Source organism: Doryrhamphus excisus, linkage group LG11, assembly GCF_037039965.1.
Source record: "Doryrhamphus excisus strain RoL-2023G ecotype Guam linkage group LG11, RoL_Dexc_Guam_v1.1, whole genome shotgun sequence".
Classification (NCBI taxonomy): Eukaryota; Metazoa; Chordata; class Actinopteri; order Syngnathiformes; family Syngnathidae; genus Doryrhamphus; species Doryrhamphus excisus.
In genome coordinates this window covers 16,278,570-16,299,720 of record NC_136367.1, presented here as the reverse complement: position 1 = coordinate 16,299,720, position 21,151 = coordinate 16,278,570, and the positions used below count along the sequence as shown (strand labels likewise).

Genomic DNA, 21,151 nt, shown 5'->3' with positions numbered 1-21,151 from the left:
CAGTCTTGAAACCCTTTCTTAAGTTGACAACAAATAAATAGGAGCTTGCTATTTGAGTGGTTAGCACGGAGGCCTCACAGCTAGGAGACCCGAGTTCAATTCCACCCTCGCCTATCTTTGTGCGGAGTTTGCATGTGTGGGTTTTCTCCGGGTACTCCGGTTTCCTCCTACATTCCAAAAACATGCTAGGTTAATTGACCACTCCAAATGTGAGTGTGAATGGTTGTTTGTCTATATGTGCCCTGTGATTGGCTGGCCACCAGTCCCAGTGTGTACCCTGCCTCTCACCCGAAGACAGCTGGGATAGGCTCCAGCACCTCCCTGCGGCCCTTGTGAGGATAAGCGGTAGAAAATGAATGAATTTCACTCCTGGATTGAACTACTGAAATAAACCCACAGTCATTGAATATAATATATAATAATATAATCACATCAGCCTTTTTTCTTCAATTTCTTTTGAATTTTAATGACCGGTAAAGCACTGTTTATGACAGTACATTGCCATAACTATTGATCTAAGGCTATTTTTGTTATATTTCTAGAAATAATTCTACCTTTAATTGTAAAATAAACAGAAATAAAAAAGAAACAAGACTGGTGTAGTGATTTTTTTTTCCAATGACTGTATGTATTTGGTCACTGGTGCATGTTGTAGTAAACAAAGCTACCACAAGGTGTCGTTATTTATTCACCTTTGTAAGAGGACTGGACGCAGCTCGTCAAATGAATCCAAACAGCAACAGTGGGAAGATAGATTTATTTAATCTAGTTATCTAGTTGAATATGAAAAAGCATGAAGTTCCGGTGCTTATTTTTTTTATTATGATGTAAACAACGGGGTTCTTCCATGCGTTTTTTGCTTATTCACATTAAATTCATATGAGTCACTTTATATCTCTGACCTAAATCTCATTCACATGTTGATTCTGTTAGGTCGATTGTGTGTGTGTGTGTGTGTCGCCCTTCTAGAATAGGCTACGCCAGTGAATTTCGCATTGGGCGTCAGGGGAGAGATGGGGGGTGGTGGTGGGTATTTTGACGTCATGTCAGACCGATTTGACAGCCACGCAGACTGGTCTAAAAATACCCGTGACGTAGTAAAGCCGGTAACGTGCCGCTGCCTTGGCGCAGACCATTCATTTGCGTGTCCGCTGGGAGGGGGAGTGTGAATGCGACTCACCTGAAGGCATCCTGCACCAGTTGGAACAAAAATGTTTTCAAAACGATAACTTATTTGACCAGAGGTGACAATGTTATGAGTGTAATGTGTGTGCAAACTGCAGGATAGAAGCGCCATGACGCATTCAGGACCATGGAGAGTTCACTATATTATACAGGAACTGTCTGTTTATATCTGGAACTTTGTGTTTTTTTTTTTTTTTTTTACAGTTATTTACTCTGCTACTTCCACTTCCACTCCAGACGTGGTAGTCAATCACCCGGGGCTCATTTTCTCCCACGATAGAAGACCCTGGGAATGTTGCAGGCTTCCACACACCCCCTTTTCTATCGCAGTGCGTAACACCAAAGGAGGCGTGATGCACCTGACAGTTGAGTGTATTGACAGTGGGCATCCCTCCTTACACACTCACACAGCGTGGAGTGGGTCATACAGGACCTGGCTGCAACATGAACACGCCGATCCACGCTGAGTTCCAGCCGCCTTGTGCGTGGCTTTTCATACTTTTTAACGCGCTCCTCTCGCGCTCGCCATGCGCCTTCCACGGGAACCAATGCGGTGAACCCACGGTCATGAAAGTCACCGCACATTCGCGCGGGGCTGCGGGATGCGGCTCCACCTGAAGCCGGCGTATGGAGAACCCAGCCAAGTATCTCTCATCGGTGCAAGGGACCGACTCCGCGCCGGCGCCGCTCGGGGAGACGATGTGGAACGGTACTGAATCGGAAGCGACTGACGACGGCAGGAGGGACGTGGTGTTGCGCGCCGTGACGGGATGTCTGCTCTTTCTTCTCATTCTGTGGACGCTGCTGGGGAACATCCTGGTGTGCTCCGCTGTGCTGCGCACCCGCCACTTACGCACCAAAGTCACCAACATCTTCATTGTGTCTTTGGCGCTGTCTGATCTCTTCGTGGCGGTGCTGGTGATGCCGTGGAAGGCTGTCGCGGAAGTGGCTGGATACTGGCCGTTTGGCACTTTTTGTAACATCTGGGTGGCTTTTGACATTATGTGCTCCACCGCTTCCATCCTCAACCTTTGCATCATAAGCGTGGACAGATACTGGGCCATCTCCAGTCCTTTTCGATATGAGAGAAAAATGACCCAAAGAGTTGCATTTGTCATGATAAGCATCACGTGGACTTTATCGGTGCTTATTTCATTCATACCTGTCCAGCTCAACTGGCACAAAGCCAACGGGGACGACATCGCCGGGACACACAACTCCTCGTCTGGTCACCAAACGGAGGAGAACTGCGATTCCAGTCTAAGCAGAGAATACGCCATCTCGTCATCGTTGATTAGTTTCTACATCCCAGTAGCGATAATGATTGTGACTTATACCAGAATATACCGGATTGCCCAAATCCAAATCCGGAGAATAGCTTCTTTGGAGAGAGCCGCAGAACACGCGCAAAGTTGCAGGACAAACAGAATCGAGTGCCAACACCACAACACTTTAAAGACGTCCATTAAACGGGAAACTAAAGTGTTCAAAACCCTTTCAGTTATAATGGGGGTCTTTGTGTGTTGCTGGTTGCCGTTCTTTGTTCTTAATTGCATGGTTCCCTTCTGTGACAAAACTCCCACAGACCAGGATGCAGGCCTGCCGTGCGTGAGCGAGACCACCTTCGATGTGTTTGTGTGGTTCGGTTGGACCAATTCCTCTCTCAATCCCATTATTTACGCATTCAACGCCGATTTTAGGAAAGCCTTTGCTAGCTTACTGGGATGTCGTTACTTCTGCTCCAGTACTCCGGTAGAAACCGTGAACATCAGCAATGAGCTGGTGTCCTACAACCAAGACACAATGTTCCACAAGGAGATCGCCAACGCTTATGTCAACATGATCCCCAACGTGGTGGAATGTATCGACTGCGAGGAGACTTTTGACAGGCTTTCGCAGTTTTCCGCTAATAATGACGCCACGGATTCGGTGTGTGACTTGGAGGACTGCGAGGCCGTCGTCAGTCTCGATCGGATGTCACCGTTCACACCCAATGGATTACATTAAGTTCTCGTCGTTCCTCGTTATCATGCCTAATTGGATGTTGCAACATCAGTACTTTCACCTCCTGACAATGGCGGTCCATACAAGTAGGAGGTACACTGGAGTCTGTTTCTGTCCCTTGAGGCATAATTACTGCAAAAGTGAATACTTCACGGTAACACGGTGTACCTTTTCCAAGGGAGTCCAAACTCGGGTACGCTCCACTCCGGTGCGACAAGCCATTGTACTCCCAAAGACAAAAATGACATCGGAGTGACTTACTCATGCACACTCAGGCAGGTGTTCAATCCTGCTGCCGCTTTTGCCTCTTGTGTGACGCATACTTTTGTCGTTCTGAAAGTGACGTGTAGGTGTTCATCTCCATGACAAGTGAAGTCTGTCTTCATTTGTTCAAAAGGTTCGATGTCGTTGAAACTGGTGTTCTTCTTTCTTCAAGGCTTGTCTCATGCCTGTCCGCAATAGGAAGAGGGAAATATTTGTAAAGATCATTTAACATTGGAAGAAAGAGGACTTAGTTGAGTAATAAATCGGATGTTTTTGCATCATTTTTTAAATTTTTCATTAGGTTAATTCAAAAAGAGAAACTTACATTCTACAGCAGTGGTCATCAATAGGTGGCCTGTGGGCCAGCTTATTATTTGGCCTGCAAAACATCACCTAAATAATGTAGTCATCCCTCACATTGCACTTTGAATTTTGTTTTTTCACTCTATCACGTCTTTTCAAAGGATATGACTTTGACTAAAGCCAATATTAGTACACGTTTAACTAAATTCTACATATTTTGAGCCTAAATTAAGCATAAAAATGACAAATATATGACATTCATTGAAAGACACATTGATATATAGTATTCTACACTGGTCACTATGTGTCGGTAATGTTAATTTAGCCTCCATAAGAAGTTCTGGAAGTGAAAAAAACAAGTAACTCTCCCAATGCCAACATATGTGATTCGATATTATAACTCATTTTCTCTGATTATGTCTACTTTTTTGGGTAATACAAATGTAAAGGTGACTATAGGGTTGTTATTTTCTATCAGTAGAGTTCTTATAGTGTTAAAAACTCCATTTAGAAGATCAAGTAACTACAAAAATATTTTATTTATAAATAAGGAATCCTACTTTGCGGAAATTTACTTATATCATGATCGAGTCTGGAGCCAATTAATATTGACTCTAAACCCTAGGTTCCCAAAGTGGGGTACACGTCAATTCCCCAGGGGTACGTCCATTGTCATAGGAGGTACCTGAGTAAAAATGAAAACCAATTAGCGCCCAACACTCACAATTCCGAGTGCGCCTGAACGCCTCACAGTGCAGAGCGTACAGTCATAGCAGAAACAAAGGAGAGTTAAATGTGAGTTAAGAGGCTTTATGATGTTTGTTAAACTTTCCCTGTCAATTTGGTATTCAAATTAATATACAGATTTAAATACAGCATAAAGTGGACAAATTGAAGCTCAAGTTCAACCCATTTAAACGTAAAGGATGCCAACATCCGGCTGCATCACATTTAAAGAAATACCCTGTATGTGCAATATGACTCTAATAACACTGACAATGCAGTATATATATATATTTTTTAGTTTTTGCACACATTTTCATTATTTTTTTTTAAACATTAACATTTAGTCCTATAGATTCACTACAAATAGAGTGTGATGTTTCAAGAATACATATTTGATGATTATAATTTACAGCTACTAAAAATGCCAAATTCAGTATGTCATAAAACGTGCAATATTGTCAAAAAGTTGAATTTTGTGACTCACGCTCAAATCAGAAATGAACTGCAAAAACCTCCTGAGCTTACATTTTACACAATATTCTGATAAGTTGAGATGCGCTACATATATATGACAACCTTTTTGCTGCTGAATAATGCATCCCAAAAACCCGCCTTACTGAAAGTGCAAACCAGGCAGTTTAATCCAATGCAGTCAGTTGAGCGCCTTATAACTTATTTAAAGAATGAAATGTGTTGTACAGAGTTGATGTTTCATGATGCCAAAATGCAGTAATTGAAGTGTTTACCTGTATCCTGCGCCCCCCCCACATGGCTATTGTGGGACGTTTATGCGAATGGGGGAATATTATCCAATTGCACAAAATCAACAACAGTCAATTATCAGTGAAATTATCAGTAAAATCAAGTGACCAAAGATGGTTAGTGTTTCAATGGACGACGGATGACAGATGCAACTGGATGTCACAGATGTCTGGATGCATGACCTCACTTCTCCGTCATTTGTATTGTACAGGTGACCTGAATGTATATTACCGTCCTTTAAACAGTGAATGGTGTCCATTATTTTGCTTATTAAAATGCTATCACACAGTCTTGTTTCACTATTATCAATTTCTTTTCTATGTAATCCTTTCATTTCCTTTCATTTATTGTTTATTACTACACCACATGTGTAATGTGTTACCATTGCTGGTGCTTGAAAGTCAATCACAATGTCATTACGTACCTCCGGAATTGACATGTAGGTAATTGTCATTTTCAACGCGTATACACACACATATATAAATAGCCCATAACTGTAAATGTCATTGCTGTTTTCAATTATAGTGTCTCACTCGGTACATTTTCCGGAAAATTAACATAATCAGTTACTTGCCTTCATCAGAGACGATGACGTTGTGTCAACGTGTGTGTGTGTCTCTTAAAGGGCCTGACAGTATACATACATATAAAGAGTCCAAGGTCGTAGCTTTAAAGCTTGTGGAACAGAAGCTACGCTACATATTTACAAATGATATGCTATATTCCACGCAGCGACTGGCTTGATAGCTCAGTATGTTCGCGGTCTGGAATTATTTATTTGGATGGACATTTTTAACTCTGAGTGGTGGAAATGTGCATTTTTTTATAGGTTCGTTTATTCCTGCTTGTAATTCCTACTTTTTGGATAGTTTGTCGATATATACGACTATGGTTGTTTCAGTAAAGTCATTGCTGATCGACCCCCTTTTTATCATTCTTTCAATGTCCGGGCAAAAGCTAGAGTATTTTATATTATAACACAAAACCTGGAGGTATCAATTCAGATTTTTAATCGTGATTAATCACATCTTGTTCATGGTTAACTCGCAATTAATTGCAGTTACTCATTCAATATCAAAGACCTTAAAAGATGTTTATTTTTATAACCTGAATGCTCTCCTCAAGGGCGGCACGGCGGTCGAGTGGTTAGCACGCAGACCTCACAGCTAGGAGACCAGGGTTCAATTCCACCCTTGGCTCCACACAGAGATAGAGTTTGCATGTTCTCCCCGTGCATGCGTGGGTTTTCTCCGGGTACTCCGGTTTCCTCCCACATTCCAAAAACATGCTAGGTTAATTAGCGACTCCAAATTGTCCATAGGTATGAATGTGAGTGTGAATGGTTGTTTGTCTATATGTGCCCTGTGATTGGCTGGCGACCAGTCCAGGGTGTACCCCGCCTCTCGCCCGAAGACAGCTGGGATAGGCTAAAAAAAAGGTTAATGTCAGAGTTATACACTAAAAGCTGTTTTCCCCTTTTTGTTGGGAGCTGATATTGTCCTGAAACTGACCTCTTGTCCTGCTGAAGAACAGATAAAGGTTGAAATTAACTTTTTTTTTCCTGATGGAAGATGAGAGTCTACTATTTCCTTTGGTAGGTTTACATAGCCATGGAACACAATAATCTGTGTGCCTTGAAAAATCAGTCAAAATAGGGGTTCAATATTGAAAAATGGCTTAATCACCATTAGAAATACAGTGAAGAAAATAAGTATTTGAACACCCTGCTATTTTGCTATTTCTCCCACTTAGAAATCATGGAGGGGTCTGAAATTTTCATCGTAGGTGCATGTCCACTGTGAGAGAGATAAACTAAAAAGAAAAATCCAGAAATCACAATGCATGATTTTTTAACAATTTATTTGTGTGATACAGCTGCAAATAAGTATTTGAACACCTGTGTATCATCTAGAATTCTGACCCTGAAAGACCTGTTAGTCTGCCCATTAGAAGTCCACCTGCACTCCATGTATCATCCTGAATCAGATGCACCTGTTTGAGGTCGTTAGCTGCATAAAGACACCTGTCCACCCCATACAATCAGTAAGACTTTAACTTGTAACATGGCGAAGACCAAAGAGCTGTCCAAAGACACCAGAGACAAAATTGTACACCTCCACAAGGCTGGAAAGGGCTACGGAGCAATTACCAAGCAGCTTGGTGAAAAAAGGTCCACTGTTGGAGCTATCATTAGAAAATGGAAGAAGCTAAACATGACGGTCAATCTCAATCGGAGTGGAGCCCCATGCAAGATATCACCTCGTGGGGTCTCAATGATTCTAAGAAAGGTGAGGAATCAGCCCAGAACTACACGACAGGACTTGGTCAATGACCTGAAAAGAGCTGGGACCACCGTTTCCAAGGTTACTGTAGGTAATACACTAAGACGTCATGATGTGAAATCATGCATGGCACGAAAGGTTCCCCTGCTTAAACCAGCACATGTCAAGGCCCGTCTTAAGTTTGCATATGACCATTTGGATGATACAGAGGAGTCATGGGAGAAAGTTTTATGGTCAGATGAGACCAAAATAGAACTTTTTGGTCATAATTCCAATAAGCGTGTTTGGAGGAAGAAGAATGAAGAGTACAATCCGAAGAACACCATCCCTACTGTGAAGCATGGGGGTGGTAGCATCATGCTTTGGGGGTGTTTTTCTGCACATGGGACAGGACGAGTGCACTGCATTAAAGAGAGGATGACTGGGGCCGTGTATTGTGAGATTTTGGGGAACAACCTCCTTCCCTCTGTCAGAGCATTGAAGATGGGTCGTGGCTGGGTCTTCCAACACGACAACGACCCGAAGCACACAGCCAGGAAAACCAAGGAGTGGCTCCGTAAGAAGCATATCAAGGTTCTAGCATGGCCCAGCCAGTCTCCAGACCTGAACCCAATCGAAAATCTTTGGAGGGAGCTCAAACTCCGTGTTTCTCAGCGACAGCCCAGAAACCTGACTGATCTAGAGAAGATCTGTGTGGAGGAGTGGGCCAAGATCCCTCCTGCAGTGTGTGCAAACCTGGTGAAAAACTACAGGAAACGTTTGACCTCTGTAATAGCAAACAAAGGCTACTGTACCAAATATTAACATTCATTTTCTCAGGTGTTCAAATACTTATTAGCAGCTGTATCACACAAATAAATTGTTAAAAAATCATGCATTGTGATTTCTGGATTTTTCTTTTTAGTTTATCTCTCTCACAGTGGACATGCACCTACGATGAAAATTTCAGACCCCTCCATGATTTCTAAGTGGGAGAAATAGCAAAATAGCAGGGTGTTCAAATACTTATTTTCTTCACTGTATGTTTTTACTGTTAGAGAAATGATGTTTGGAAGTGTCACTGTATTATATTTCCAGTCAATATTTAAGCACAAATCTTTGTATAAAAAACAAACAAGTGATGACAATATGAATACATAATTATGTTCCTCCAGGCAAAGATGTGTCCTTGCAAAATAAAAAAAAAGTGAAAGGTGGTTTGACCTCGATATTCAGTCATGACAGGAGGGCTGGAGAGGAGGTGGGGGCACCCTTTGGGGGCTTGCACCATCCGTCAGGTCACATTCATCAAAATCACTCTGTGCACGTATATGTGTACATCCATGCACAACACACATTTAAAACATATACGTACATGACGCTCTTCTGTGTCTATTTCCTCTCTATTTTTTGTATGCTTTTCACTGCATTATCGACAAATTCAGTATTTTCCATCACATGTGGAAAATCAGGAGTGGGAATCTTGTTTCTTTTTCCCTTTACCGCTCAGAGGAGCAGGCCAAGCATGGTGAGTGACGTGTCTTTGAGCTTATTACTGCATGGGAGCTTATTGATTGAATTCTGTTTTTTGGACTCATTGTGACCGACCTGGGAAGGAGGGTGTGAGTAAGGTTGCTGCAAAATAACAACACAAACATTATTGTGTAAATAGCTGGCAACCCAAGTGCATACACAACATACACATAATATTGACATATCTGCTCTACACACATGGTAGACCTTAGAATCGAGCCTGCTTCAGCGTTCCCAGTGTCAGTGAGCGACATGAGGCTGTATTTTACCCAAGCAGAAGCAGTAGTAATTCTACATTTCAAAGTTAATCAAAGTTACTTAAGATTGGTCAGATCAAAACACATCTATGTGTATCTCTTAACCTCTCAGCGGTTATAATTACTTCCTGCTCGTTACATTTGGCTTAATACCAACCTTACAAGCACCAACAATCACCGGTTCTGCTTCATAACACACCTCATACTGACAAGAGAACCGTGTTGACAATTTAGCAACCTTAAAAGTGAAAGTCAGGAAGTGTTTCGTTCATTCATTCATCATTAATTTTCTATGCCACTTAATCGTCATTAAGGTCATAGGGATATGCTAGAACCTGTCCCAGCTGACCCCAGAGGCGGAGTACACCCTAAACTGGTCGGCAGCCAATCACAAGGAAGTGTATCTTGCATCATACATTATATTCGGAAGTGGCGCTTTACCTCTGATTATACATAAGTATCACTGTGTAATCCCAGTTTGAAAGCTGCATAAACCCCTCCATGATGCATCCCAAATTTTGACCAGCAACAGAACCAAGAATGCAGAGCTTAGACACACTCCTTCTTCTACTAATAACTAATAAAACACAAAGCTTTTTCTTTAAATATATGTATAACTTTTTTATATAATGTTGTTTAAAAATAAATTATATATTTATAATAAATATCAAAGCACAGCTTTGACATACTGTAAATACACAAAGAGAAGTAGATAAGACAAAAACAGTGAGCTGGTATTGTTGAAACTATTAATGCTGACACCCCTATTAAAAGGCCAGCATTTCAAGAAATGCTGCAAATGTTTGACAGACAATATGAATTGCCTGTGAGAATATTCATTCATTCAACGCTTACCCTCACGAGGGGTGCTGGAGCCTATCCCAGACAAAAGGCTGGGTACAACCTGGACTGGTGGCCAGCCAATCACAGGGCACATACGTATAGACAAACAACCATTCACACTCACATTCATACCTATGGACAATTTGGAGTTGCCAATTAACCTAGCATGTTTTTGGAATGTGGGAGTACCCGGAGTACCCGGAGAAAATCCACGCATGAACGGGGAGAACATGCAAACTCAACACAGAGATAGCCGAGGGTGGAATTGAACTCGGGTCTTCTAGCTGTGAGGTCTGTGCGCTAACCAATCATGTCAATGATTCACACATCGTGTGGTTAGTATTTATCAGTATAATACCCACTCCACATGAACGTCTTTCCCTGGCGGTGTCATAGTACACGCTTTTGCCTTTCAAGGCAAAGTGCATGGGTTCAATTCCCAGCCAAGGTTGCGTCAAGAAGGGCATCCAGAATAAAAGCGAAACTAAAACCATTCATGCCATTGACTCGCGGTGGCGACCCCTGACAGGGCAAAGCTTAAAGCAAAAAAATATGAACTTCTTTCTTGTGGGATGTGAATGCTTTCTGCTGTCATATACGTCATTATGATGTTATTGTGAAATATGTTATGATAATATGCCATGATGGACAATGAGTCATTATCATTAGCTATTATTCATAGCAGACCTGTGTGAATCACATCAGCCCTTTGTCTCATCAGTTCACAAATCAGAAGGAATTATTTCTTGTCTTGTCTGCGCAATTACACCAAATTATGTTTTAACAATGGCTGTTAGGTAGAAAAGGTGGAATTGACTTCAAATCATGTGCAAATAACATAGCAGAAGCCTCTCAAAATCGATGCTTAAGCTGTATGCTCTGCTCAATTAGCAACTTTGCAAATGTGAAATTTGGATTTTCAAAGGCATCCCTGCTCAGCAAATATATGCACGAGACTCTCAATGCCACAAGAGTAAAACTGCAATTAGTACATCGGAGCTCCAATTGAGCCGACCTCTGCAAAAAATATTCAACGTTTTCCTCCCTCAGTTGTCCATTATCCTGTTTATTGAGCTATTTGGTGGGTTTAAAGAGGATCTGTCATGGTTGACCGCTAAGTGAGCATTGTAACAGCTAAATGGCTGAAGCTGGAGGACAATGTAAAACAACATGCACTTTTTTTTTCCTGCATCCATTGCAATTTTATCAGCTCCTCATCCTTGGCACATAGCCCACTTCAACTGTACACTTTAAAAAAAAAATGACCAAGATGATGTTAAATGAGGTATCCCTTTATTAATTTGTGTCATATAATTTGAGGTGACACTTCTGTTCAGATATTGCATTTGTTGTTTACTTTGGTTGCTTCTAATTCTATGCAAGTGTACAAATAAAACAACATAAATGGTTCCATGGATATGACTAGACTTCTATGTTGTCATTACGAATATGAATAGCCTTGCAACTTTACAGTAATGTGAAGAATTGATTCATTCACTCACCGGAGGTCAGACCTTGTGTTGTCTAGGTAGAGGACTGTGATGAAAGCACAGTTTAAAATGATTTTATTCACAGATGTGTCTTTATTAAATAAAATGCCACCTTTCTATCTGTCTATTTATTTTTGTTGTGCAAAGTGGCTGGTTGATGGTGTTCATTTTCAATGCCACTTGTCCTCTCTAGGGTCAAGTGGGTATTATAGCCAGGTACACCCTGGACTGGTGGCCAGCCAATCACAGGGCACATATAGACAAACAACCATTCACACTCACATTCATACCTATGGACAATTTGGAGTCGCTAAATTAACCTAGCATGTTTTTGGAATGTTTTGGAAAACCCACGCACACAGAACACGCAAACCCAAATCTTCCAGACCCCCTGTGGTCAACATGCTAACCACTGCTCCACTGCACGGACAGTCTTCATTAATTATTTATCATGATTTTTAAATACTAATAAAGTGGAGTGGAAAGTAACATAAGGGTAATTTTTACCACCCCTAATAAATAATGATCATAGATATAACTATTGTTACGCACGCCGCACGCCGCACGCCGCACGCCGCACGCCGCACGCCGCACGCCGCACGCCGCACGCCGCACGCCGCACGCCGCACGCCGCACGCCGCACGCCGCACGCCGCACGCCGCACGCCGCTTTCTCCTTTTCTTTAATTCCACTTTTTTATGCTTGTTTTTTTAAATTTTCCAAATATTTCATGATTTACCTTCTAACTTTATGACTTTATTTCCATAATATTTTGACTTTATTCTTGTAATATTTGCAATTTTTTCAAATTCTAATTTTCCAAACATTGCAGCTTTATTTTTTGTTTATAATAGTTTGTAAAAAATAACATCTTTAAAAAAAAATTCATTTAAAAAAGTTCAATTTTTTTTCAAGTTTAATTTATTGTTAAGTTTAATAATGATGTGTTTTCCCTCATAATATTAAGACTTTATTCTTGTAAAAATTAAGCATTTTATGTGTGATATTATGACTATTTATTAGTTCGACTTGGTCCTTGTAAAATTACGATTACGTTTTTTTTTTTTTCATTTGCTGGGGTTTTTTGGGGTCATTTTCTTGTTTGTAGTTTAGAATGTGCCGTTAGCCAATGAAAAATAGCCGCGGGTCACGTATGGCACCCCTGCCTTACTTGTGTCCACAGTGATCAAGACCAAAACACGTCTTTGGGCTGGATTACACACTGTTAGGGCTACTGTATGTCTTGTGAGGCTCAGTAGGTTCCCCCCTAATACACCTCTAATGGGGAATAAAGCTTTCTACCCTGCTTTTTTCTTGCTGGAGGCTGCAGAAATGGAATAATTGCTCTCTGTTTTATGTTGGGCAGTGAAATGAGGTAAACAGATGCTGTTTTCCATGTTGTCTTTATTGTCTGTGATGCCTCACACACACAAGTCAGCGGATGCCAACCGTTTTTCCTGGTGGACCACCGTTGTTGCGCCGCGGGCCAACAATAACAGACGATCGGCATAACACAAGAACTTCATTCTCATGTAGGGACATAGCCAGAAGATCTAACATCACAATTGCTGTGCTCCGTTTGAGCACTGATTGTCCTTATTGATGCTCTATCAAAAAGCTGATTAGACTGAATCTTATGCCGCTTGCATGTGGGCAATTATAACTGGAACACATCCATGCTTCTCGTTGATTATGACACCGGACATATTACTGTTACATCAGCTCTAAGCTCTTTTTTTTTTTAGAATCTAAAAGGTTTAATTGTAAAAAAATCAGAGATTTTGACAATAAAGTGGCAAATTCACGAAGGAAGGAAACTTTCCTCTTCCTTCAAGTGAGATTTTATTTAAAATGTGGCAGCAAAACAATTTAGAAATTGTAAACAAATGTGACTTTCCCTTAAGAGGCATTGCTGGCAACATAAACAGAGAGCTTATCTGGCTTACACCCACGCCCATATAAGGAAGTCGGCTCCTCTGTGACATCACAAAGGGACAGTTTCACCACAACTTCTGAAACAGAGCATTTTAAGCCATTCCAAACTTTCTTCCAAATGTGCAAGCCTTATTATCGGAACCTTTGTCATTGTTTAAAACAATAATACAACATTTTAACTACATTTATAGAAAAAGAATCATATATGATAGCATCATTGTATCATAGAAATCTCTTCTCTATACTGACTTGAGATGTGTATCAGTGGTAGAAGAACCAGTGTTCCACTGCCTTCCAACCCGAGGAGTCAGGTTGCAAGCAGTGTCAGCGGACATTCATGCATGCGTGGGTGTGACTTTGCAGAATAATGACACGTGTGTATGTGCAGGCCCCCAACCCCCCCTCCGGCCAAACTAGCCATACGTTTATTTTCCAACTCAGCCCCCCCCACTGCAAAATGACTGTATCACTAACAGGGGTGTCGTACCCGCATCTCTTTGACTTGAAAAGCTATAAAAGCCCATTAAAAGCTATTTTATATTGAAATTGGATTTGAATGCAAATTCAGTTTGATGTATGTATAAACACACACCTCATTGTTATGTGCAATAAGCTTCAAATTGTGCAATACTGGACTTATGTGCAATAAGATTCATTCATTCAAGTGAAACTCAGGTACAATATGTGCAATACTACATTTTGTTTACTGAAATTCCACATTTTAGTTACTGCAATTCTACATCTTGTTACTGTATAGGTTATTGTTTTTGATGTACAATATAAATATAAAAGTGGCAGGTACTGTGTAAATATAAAGTGTAAATATAGCACTCAAATTTCATTGTATGCAATACAATGCCAATAAAGGTGATTCTGATTCTACATAGGAAACTATGCAAGGCAGGGACTTAATCCACACCATCTACTCTCAAAGGGAGCAGCTGTACCATTACACCAGCAGGCTCTCACAGGGGAATAGATGCATTTGATTGGCTTTTTCTGCTGTAATCATTGTGACAAACTGTATCAGATTACTTTTGTCCCTCCTGACTTAGTCCTCCATGCTTCATGACAGTGATGCACATCCTTTTTACGTTTGCACAGAATGCACTCCCTTGTGCAAAACTCAAGGTCAAGTTCAAGGGAAACTGTATCATCCCTGAGGGGCAATTTGTTCTACAGTCAGAGATATCACACGGACAACAAAACAATAATATATACAATATTAAAAATAAAAACAATAAATACAGCACCGACACTCCAATTATATTTTCATATAAGACTAATCTGCTTATGACAATCAGGACCACTGCAACATTTTGTTGTGCTGAATATTATAATACTTATCAGAACACAAAAGACCTACTCCAAGTGTGTTGCCAGGAAAGAATAAGCTTCTAGTACACAAAAGAAATTGAAAGATAATGACTCACACAGAATTGGAATTAGTAAGAGAAAAGCTTCTTAAATGAACAGGACATTGTCCTATAGAGACTGCATGTTGTGTTGCAAAGCATCACCATGGCAACTGTAGCTTGACATTGCTATAAGGATGGATCCATGGATGTAAATACAGTTGCAATCCAAATTATTCAATGCCAAATATAAATTACAGTAATGCCTCGTTTATCGCACTTAATTGGTTTCAGACCTGACAGTGATCGGGACTTTCAGCTAGGAAATGGAATCTCTTTGCAGTTTGGGCATATTGCTAATAATAATAATAATAATAATAATAATAATAATAATAAAACAGCAAATAATAAAAACTTAAGAAACCACATATAGTTGGTGGGTAGACAAATTATTTTTTTCAGATTAAAATGAACAAAGCATTATTAGAGCCCTGTAGACATGACAAACCATGACTATAGTCACATTTATACTCTTTTTATTTACAACATATTGCGCAACTGCAGGGTCTTGAGACACATGCTAACTCGCAAACTAGAGAACTAGCGACCTAAACGGTAGCCTTCATGTTATTTCCTTTAAACTTAAATAGCCAAAAACTTACCACTTCCACACTAATAGGAAGGATAACTATTAACAGTTATTTAACCTTTAACATGAACATTAATCAAACGTAATATATTATAAACTTTCATATCAATGTGAGGGCCTCAAACCAGTGTCCTGCGGGCCACATTTGGCATAATAATGCAGAAGAGTAGTTCTTGGGAGTCTGAACTGGTGTGAATGAGACACAGAAACACTGGTGCTTTGCAGTGAAAAATATTGTAAATGGGGGGGGGGGACAAAGAGGATCACAGCAATCTTGGTCAAGTAGCTGGTATAACAGTTTGATGAGTCTCTGGGGTAATGGTGGCTTTAGGAACTCCACTCTATGGTCCTTGATCCTTGAGTCCACTACCCACAGAGTCAAAAGGAAAGACAGTCCTACCCATTCGCTGCCAGTTCGGAAGGCTTCCTTTGCCAAAACCGTCTAAAAAAACATGACCTGTACAGGCCAGAAACAAACAGGTATTAACATATCAGTCAAAATGTACAAAATTTACCGGTAAACATTCTAATTACAATTTCAATTCAAGATGGCCGTACTTCATAATCTCAGTAACAGTTCACTTGGGGCATTCGTCCCACTTTGCTGGCTAGCAATGAGTTCAGCAGTTGAGACAGACACCAACACATGTAGCAGGCCGCAGACGTGGCCGGTGAAATGGAAAAGCTTACCGCAAAGTTGTTTTCTTTAGGTTTGATTTCAAAAGGAGGGTTGTGAGCATGACGCTTGTTGACCAGCCACAGCAGGAGCCGCTGATTGCCTACACCTGCTGGCCCTTTAAGTGCTTCCTTGCAGCACAGATAGCCAATCAGGAGGGGATCTCACGTCAGCTGACCGAGTCATATGACTGACTCCTCATTAGAGTGGTGGCATGACATGGGTTACGCCTACCACATACATACTCATACATACTCATATATCACTACCACGTACATACTCATATATCTCTACCACATACATAATCATACATCCCTACCACATACATACTCATACATACTCATATATCTCTACCACATACATACTCATATATCTCTACCACATACATAGTCATACATCCCTACCACATACATACTCATACATACTCATATATCTCTACCACATACATACTCATATATCACTACCACGTACATACTCATATATCTCTACCACATACATAATCATACATCCCTACCACATACATACTCATACATACTCATATATCACTACCACGTACATACTCATATATCTCTACCACATACATAGTCATACATCCCTACCACATACATACTCATACATACTCATATATCTCTACCACATACATAATCATACATCCCTACCACATACATACTCATACATACTCATATATCACTACCACGTACATACTCATATATCTCTACCACATACATAGTCATACATCCCTACCACATACATACTCATACATACTCATATATCACTACCACGTACATACTCATACATCCCTACCACATACATACTCATACATACTCATATATCACTACCACGTACATACTCATATATCTCTACCACATACATAGTCATACATCCCTACCACATACATACTCATACATACTCATATATCTCTACCACATACATAATCATACATCCCTACCACATACATACTCATACACCCCTCAGGCATACAGATGACAGCCCTCCATATTTTTATGTATTTATTTCCTTAACTGGGCGGCACGGTGGTCGGGTGGTTAGGGCGCAGACCTCACAGCTAAGAGACCAGGGTTCAATTCCACCCTCGTCCATCTTTGTGTGGAGTTTGCATGTTCTCTCCGTGCATGCGTAAGTTTTTTTCCAGGGTACTCCGGTTTGTGCCCTGTGATTGGCTGGCCACCAGTCCAGGGTGTACCCCGCCTCTCGCCCGAAGACAGCTGGGATATGCTCCAGCACCCCCCGCGACCCTCATGATGATAAGCGGTAGAAAATGAATGAATGAATGAAGTTTTCCTCCTATTCCATGCGGAAGTGGTACGTGTTCAGTCTTCAAACTCCGCTTGAAACCCTTTCTTAAGTTGACAACAAATAAATAGGAGCTTGCTATTTGCTGTGGGCAGCACCCCATCTCTTATGTCCCTTGTGCATTAGTGTTGCACAATGTAGTGTAAACAAAGAATAATAGGAGTGTAAATGTGACTATAGGGGTGTTATTACATGTCTACAGGGCTCTAATCATGGTTAAAAAAAACAAATTTGTTTGTCTATATGTGTCCTGGGATTGGCTGAAGACCAGTCCAGCGTGTACCCCGCCTCCACCCCCGTGACCCATGTGAGGAAAAGCGGTAGAAAATGAATGAATGATCACATACATTCATGGGTGGAGTGGGCTTGGGCTGTGGGTCCCCCTCTGCACTTTGGGTTGGGTCCGGCGTTCTCCGTGGGGGCGGGGTTGCTTGCCATTGAGCTGTGCGGTAATGTCTTTTGACATTTTTTCAAATGTTTTTTTTTTATTTTTCAAACCAAACCAACATTATGATCACTATAGCCAATTGGAATGTAAACAATATTACAATAAACATCAGGAACATTTGTGTCCTGTGGTATTAAATCAATTTAATCACAAAATAAAACAAACAAGGCAAGACAGGAGCAATAACAAAAATAGACCAAGAATTAACCATGGAGTTATTTTCTGTGTAAATATTGAACATAATAATACGGGGGTCCGCTAAAATAGGCTTTCCATAAAGTGGATGGATTTGCACTCAAAAATGCTCCAGATTTTCCAACATTGGTGCAAAGTTTATGTACGCAGCTATTTTTAATAAATAGAGCGACTCCCCCCCAAACTTGTTCCAATATTCCAAACTATATCCATCAATGAGAAATTAATCTGCATACAGAGCAACGTCTGGAGTAGTCATTGAATTTAGTCACAATAACTTATGTCTGAGGTTCCTGAGGACAAGTGGTGAGTATGTTGGCCTCACAGTCAGGAGATGGTGGGTTCGATTCTTTGTTGGAACATGTCTGTGTGGACGTTTGTGTGTTTTTCCCGTGCATGTGTGGGTTTATTCCATGTAGTCTGGCTTCCTCCCAGTCCATGGTGACAAGAAAGACAACTGGGATAGGCTCCAGCATACCCATGACCCTAGTGAGGATAAGAGGATGAATTTCCTGAACTTTGTACTTTAAGCAACATTTTGCTGGAGCCTATCCCAATTGAACAGGCCATTCCCAACAGTCTAAAATCAAACTAGCATGCATGTTTTGGGACGGTTGTAAGAAACTGGAGTAAAGTCTTTCGATCGATCGTTTATTCAAGTGGTTTTGTTATCTTTTAATGCCTGGGTTGCCTCTTTACCAGCGAGACCTCCCGGGGATCATGTTCACCGAAAAGCTGCTCTGTGACTTTGTGTTTTTCTTGCTTGACATCGTCCCGTTTTGTACTTTTAGTCCCGTCTGTCTCCTTTTCATGTCAACATCTGCAGTTTCAACATCGATCCTTTGCTTTGGTTTCTTCATGTCTTTGTTGTTGTTGTTGTTTTTAGTTTTAATGCTTTGCAAATCTGAAATTTTATTTTTTCAGGGTTCTGCTCAATTCCGTAAGGTCTGTTGATATGTAATAGTGTGTCAGTGAGCCCATTTAGACGGGTCTGGTTTGTAAAGAGTAATTAAAGAAATGAACACCCTCCAGAGCGATCCCCGGGAGGCACACTATATCTGCACAATCACCTAACATGATACCACCCTTGTGACTTGAGTGTGTGTGTGTTGAGTGTGTGTACATGCCATAGGCGTCACTGGCTTTTCAAGGGACTGCCAGCTGCTTTCAAAGATATGAATATAGTTTTTATATCCCGTCTTTTCTTGTTTGAGTAGGTAAGACATATCATAAATATAACCAAATGACTACATTGAACTCATTCATTCATTTATTTGTTACCACTTATCCTCACAAGGGTCGCAGGGTGCTGGAGCCTATCCCAGGGTATGTAGACAAACAACCATTCACACTCACATACATACCAATTTGGAGTCGCCAATTAACCTAGCATGTTTTTGGAATTCATTCATTCATTTTCTGCTGCTTTTCCTCACAAGGGTCGCAGGAGTGCTGGAGCCTATCCCAGCTGTTTTCGGGCGAGAGGCGGGGTACACCCTGGACTGGTGGCCAGCCAATCACAGGGCACATATAGACAAACAACCATTCACACTCACATTCATACCTATGGACAATTTGGAGTCGCCAATTAACCTAGCATGTTTTTGGAATGTGGGAGGAACATGCAACATGTAAACTCCACACAGAGATTGCCGAGGGCGGAATCAAACTCGGGTCTCCTAGCTGTGAGGCCTGTGCTCTAACCGCTACGTTGAATTAATATTGCATGGTCATAACCACACAATGACTCCAAATGATTGGTCGCTAATTTGAGACTACTCTGTTTTATATGCATGCACTATAAACCCCTATGAGTACCAATATCAATATCAATATATATCAATATAATATAATATATTCGACTGTATTTATTAATGTGTCTTTCCAAAAGTCACAGTCTTAATCATAAAAAAAAGTTCCAAACTTGCAGAAGTGCTTGGAACAAATCCCTTGTATACTTTGCAAGCAAGGCCTTGCCAGCTGGCACACATCAAGTCCACGATTCCTCATAAAAAAAAAAATATATAAAATAAAAAAAAAAACAAGAGACCAGAGAAGACGTTAAGAGATGTTGGCGTTCCAATGCTTGGCATCGTCACTCCTTGTTCAATTTGAAAATTACAATTTCCCATAGTCCCATGATACCTGGATTTTTGTGTCCTTGTCTTCGGAGCAAATGGAGCACCAAAGTCAAAGCACTAAAATCCCTTCAGTAACTGTTAAGTGGCAGTACTGCTGTTTCTCATAAAGGCACCTATGGATATAACGTATAGCAGATGGAGTTGGACTTACTCATTGTATAAAGTCAAAAGGCACCAAAACAGAAAACAGACACAGAAATTTGTCCAAGCAAATACAGCTATTGTTTACAAGAACGTCCTGGTTATCACGTGAACATCTGCTCATATGAGCGCGGTTTCCGCTTACCAGACTGGATCAGGATCAGAGTCGCAACAAATTCAGTGTGAGCTCAGCCTAACTAGATGTTTCTCAGTTCAAATCCCCCATGGTTCCATTGAGCTTTCTCTAACACCAAGACATGCTGACGTCAATCGGATGCAGGAAGTCCATGGAAACGCTGGAAAAAGAGGTGCAGAACCTGAAATATCTAAAAAAGGTTTCTGTGCGGGTTATTGTGTGTAGCTGCTCTATAGATGTTGAAAACGCTGATGAAATGAGCATAATAGGTGCAATGTCAGGCTGAACGGCAGTCGAGTGGTTAGCGCACATAGTTCGATTCCCCCTTGGGCATCTCTGTGTGGAGTTTGCATGTTCTCCCCGTGCATGCGTGGGTTTTCTCCGGGTACTCCGGTTTACTCCCACATTCCAAAAACATGCTAGGTTAATTGGCGACTTCAAATTGTCCATACGTATGAATGTGAGTGTGAATGGTTGTTTGTCTATATGTGCCCTGTGATTGGCTGGCCACCAGTCCAGGGTGTACCCCGTCT

At 41.0% G+C, this 21,151-nt stretch overlaps 1 protein-coding gene across 1 annotated transcript; it reads left to right on the top strand.

The window, feature by feature from the left end:
• The first annotated feature begins 1,578 nt into the window (after window positions 1-1,578).
• On the top strand, window positions 1,579-3,699 carry drd5a (dopamine receptor D5a). The gene has a single exon (XM_058073111.2). The coding sequence runs from the start codon at window positions 1,813-1,815 to the stop codon at window positions 3,190-3,192; it is 1,380 nt and encodes a 459-aa protein (XP_057929094.2). The 5' UTR covers window positions 1,579-1,812; the 3' UTR covers window positions 3,193-3,699.
• The last annotated feature ends 17,452 nt before the right edge of the window (window positions 3,700-21,151 follow it).

Coding starts and splice junctions, on each gene's coding strand:
- drd5a (XM_058073111.2), top strand. CDS start 1,813: ATGGAGAACCCAGCCAAGTATCTCTCATCGGTGCAAGGGACCGACTCC.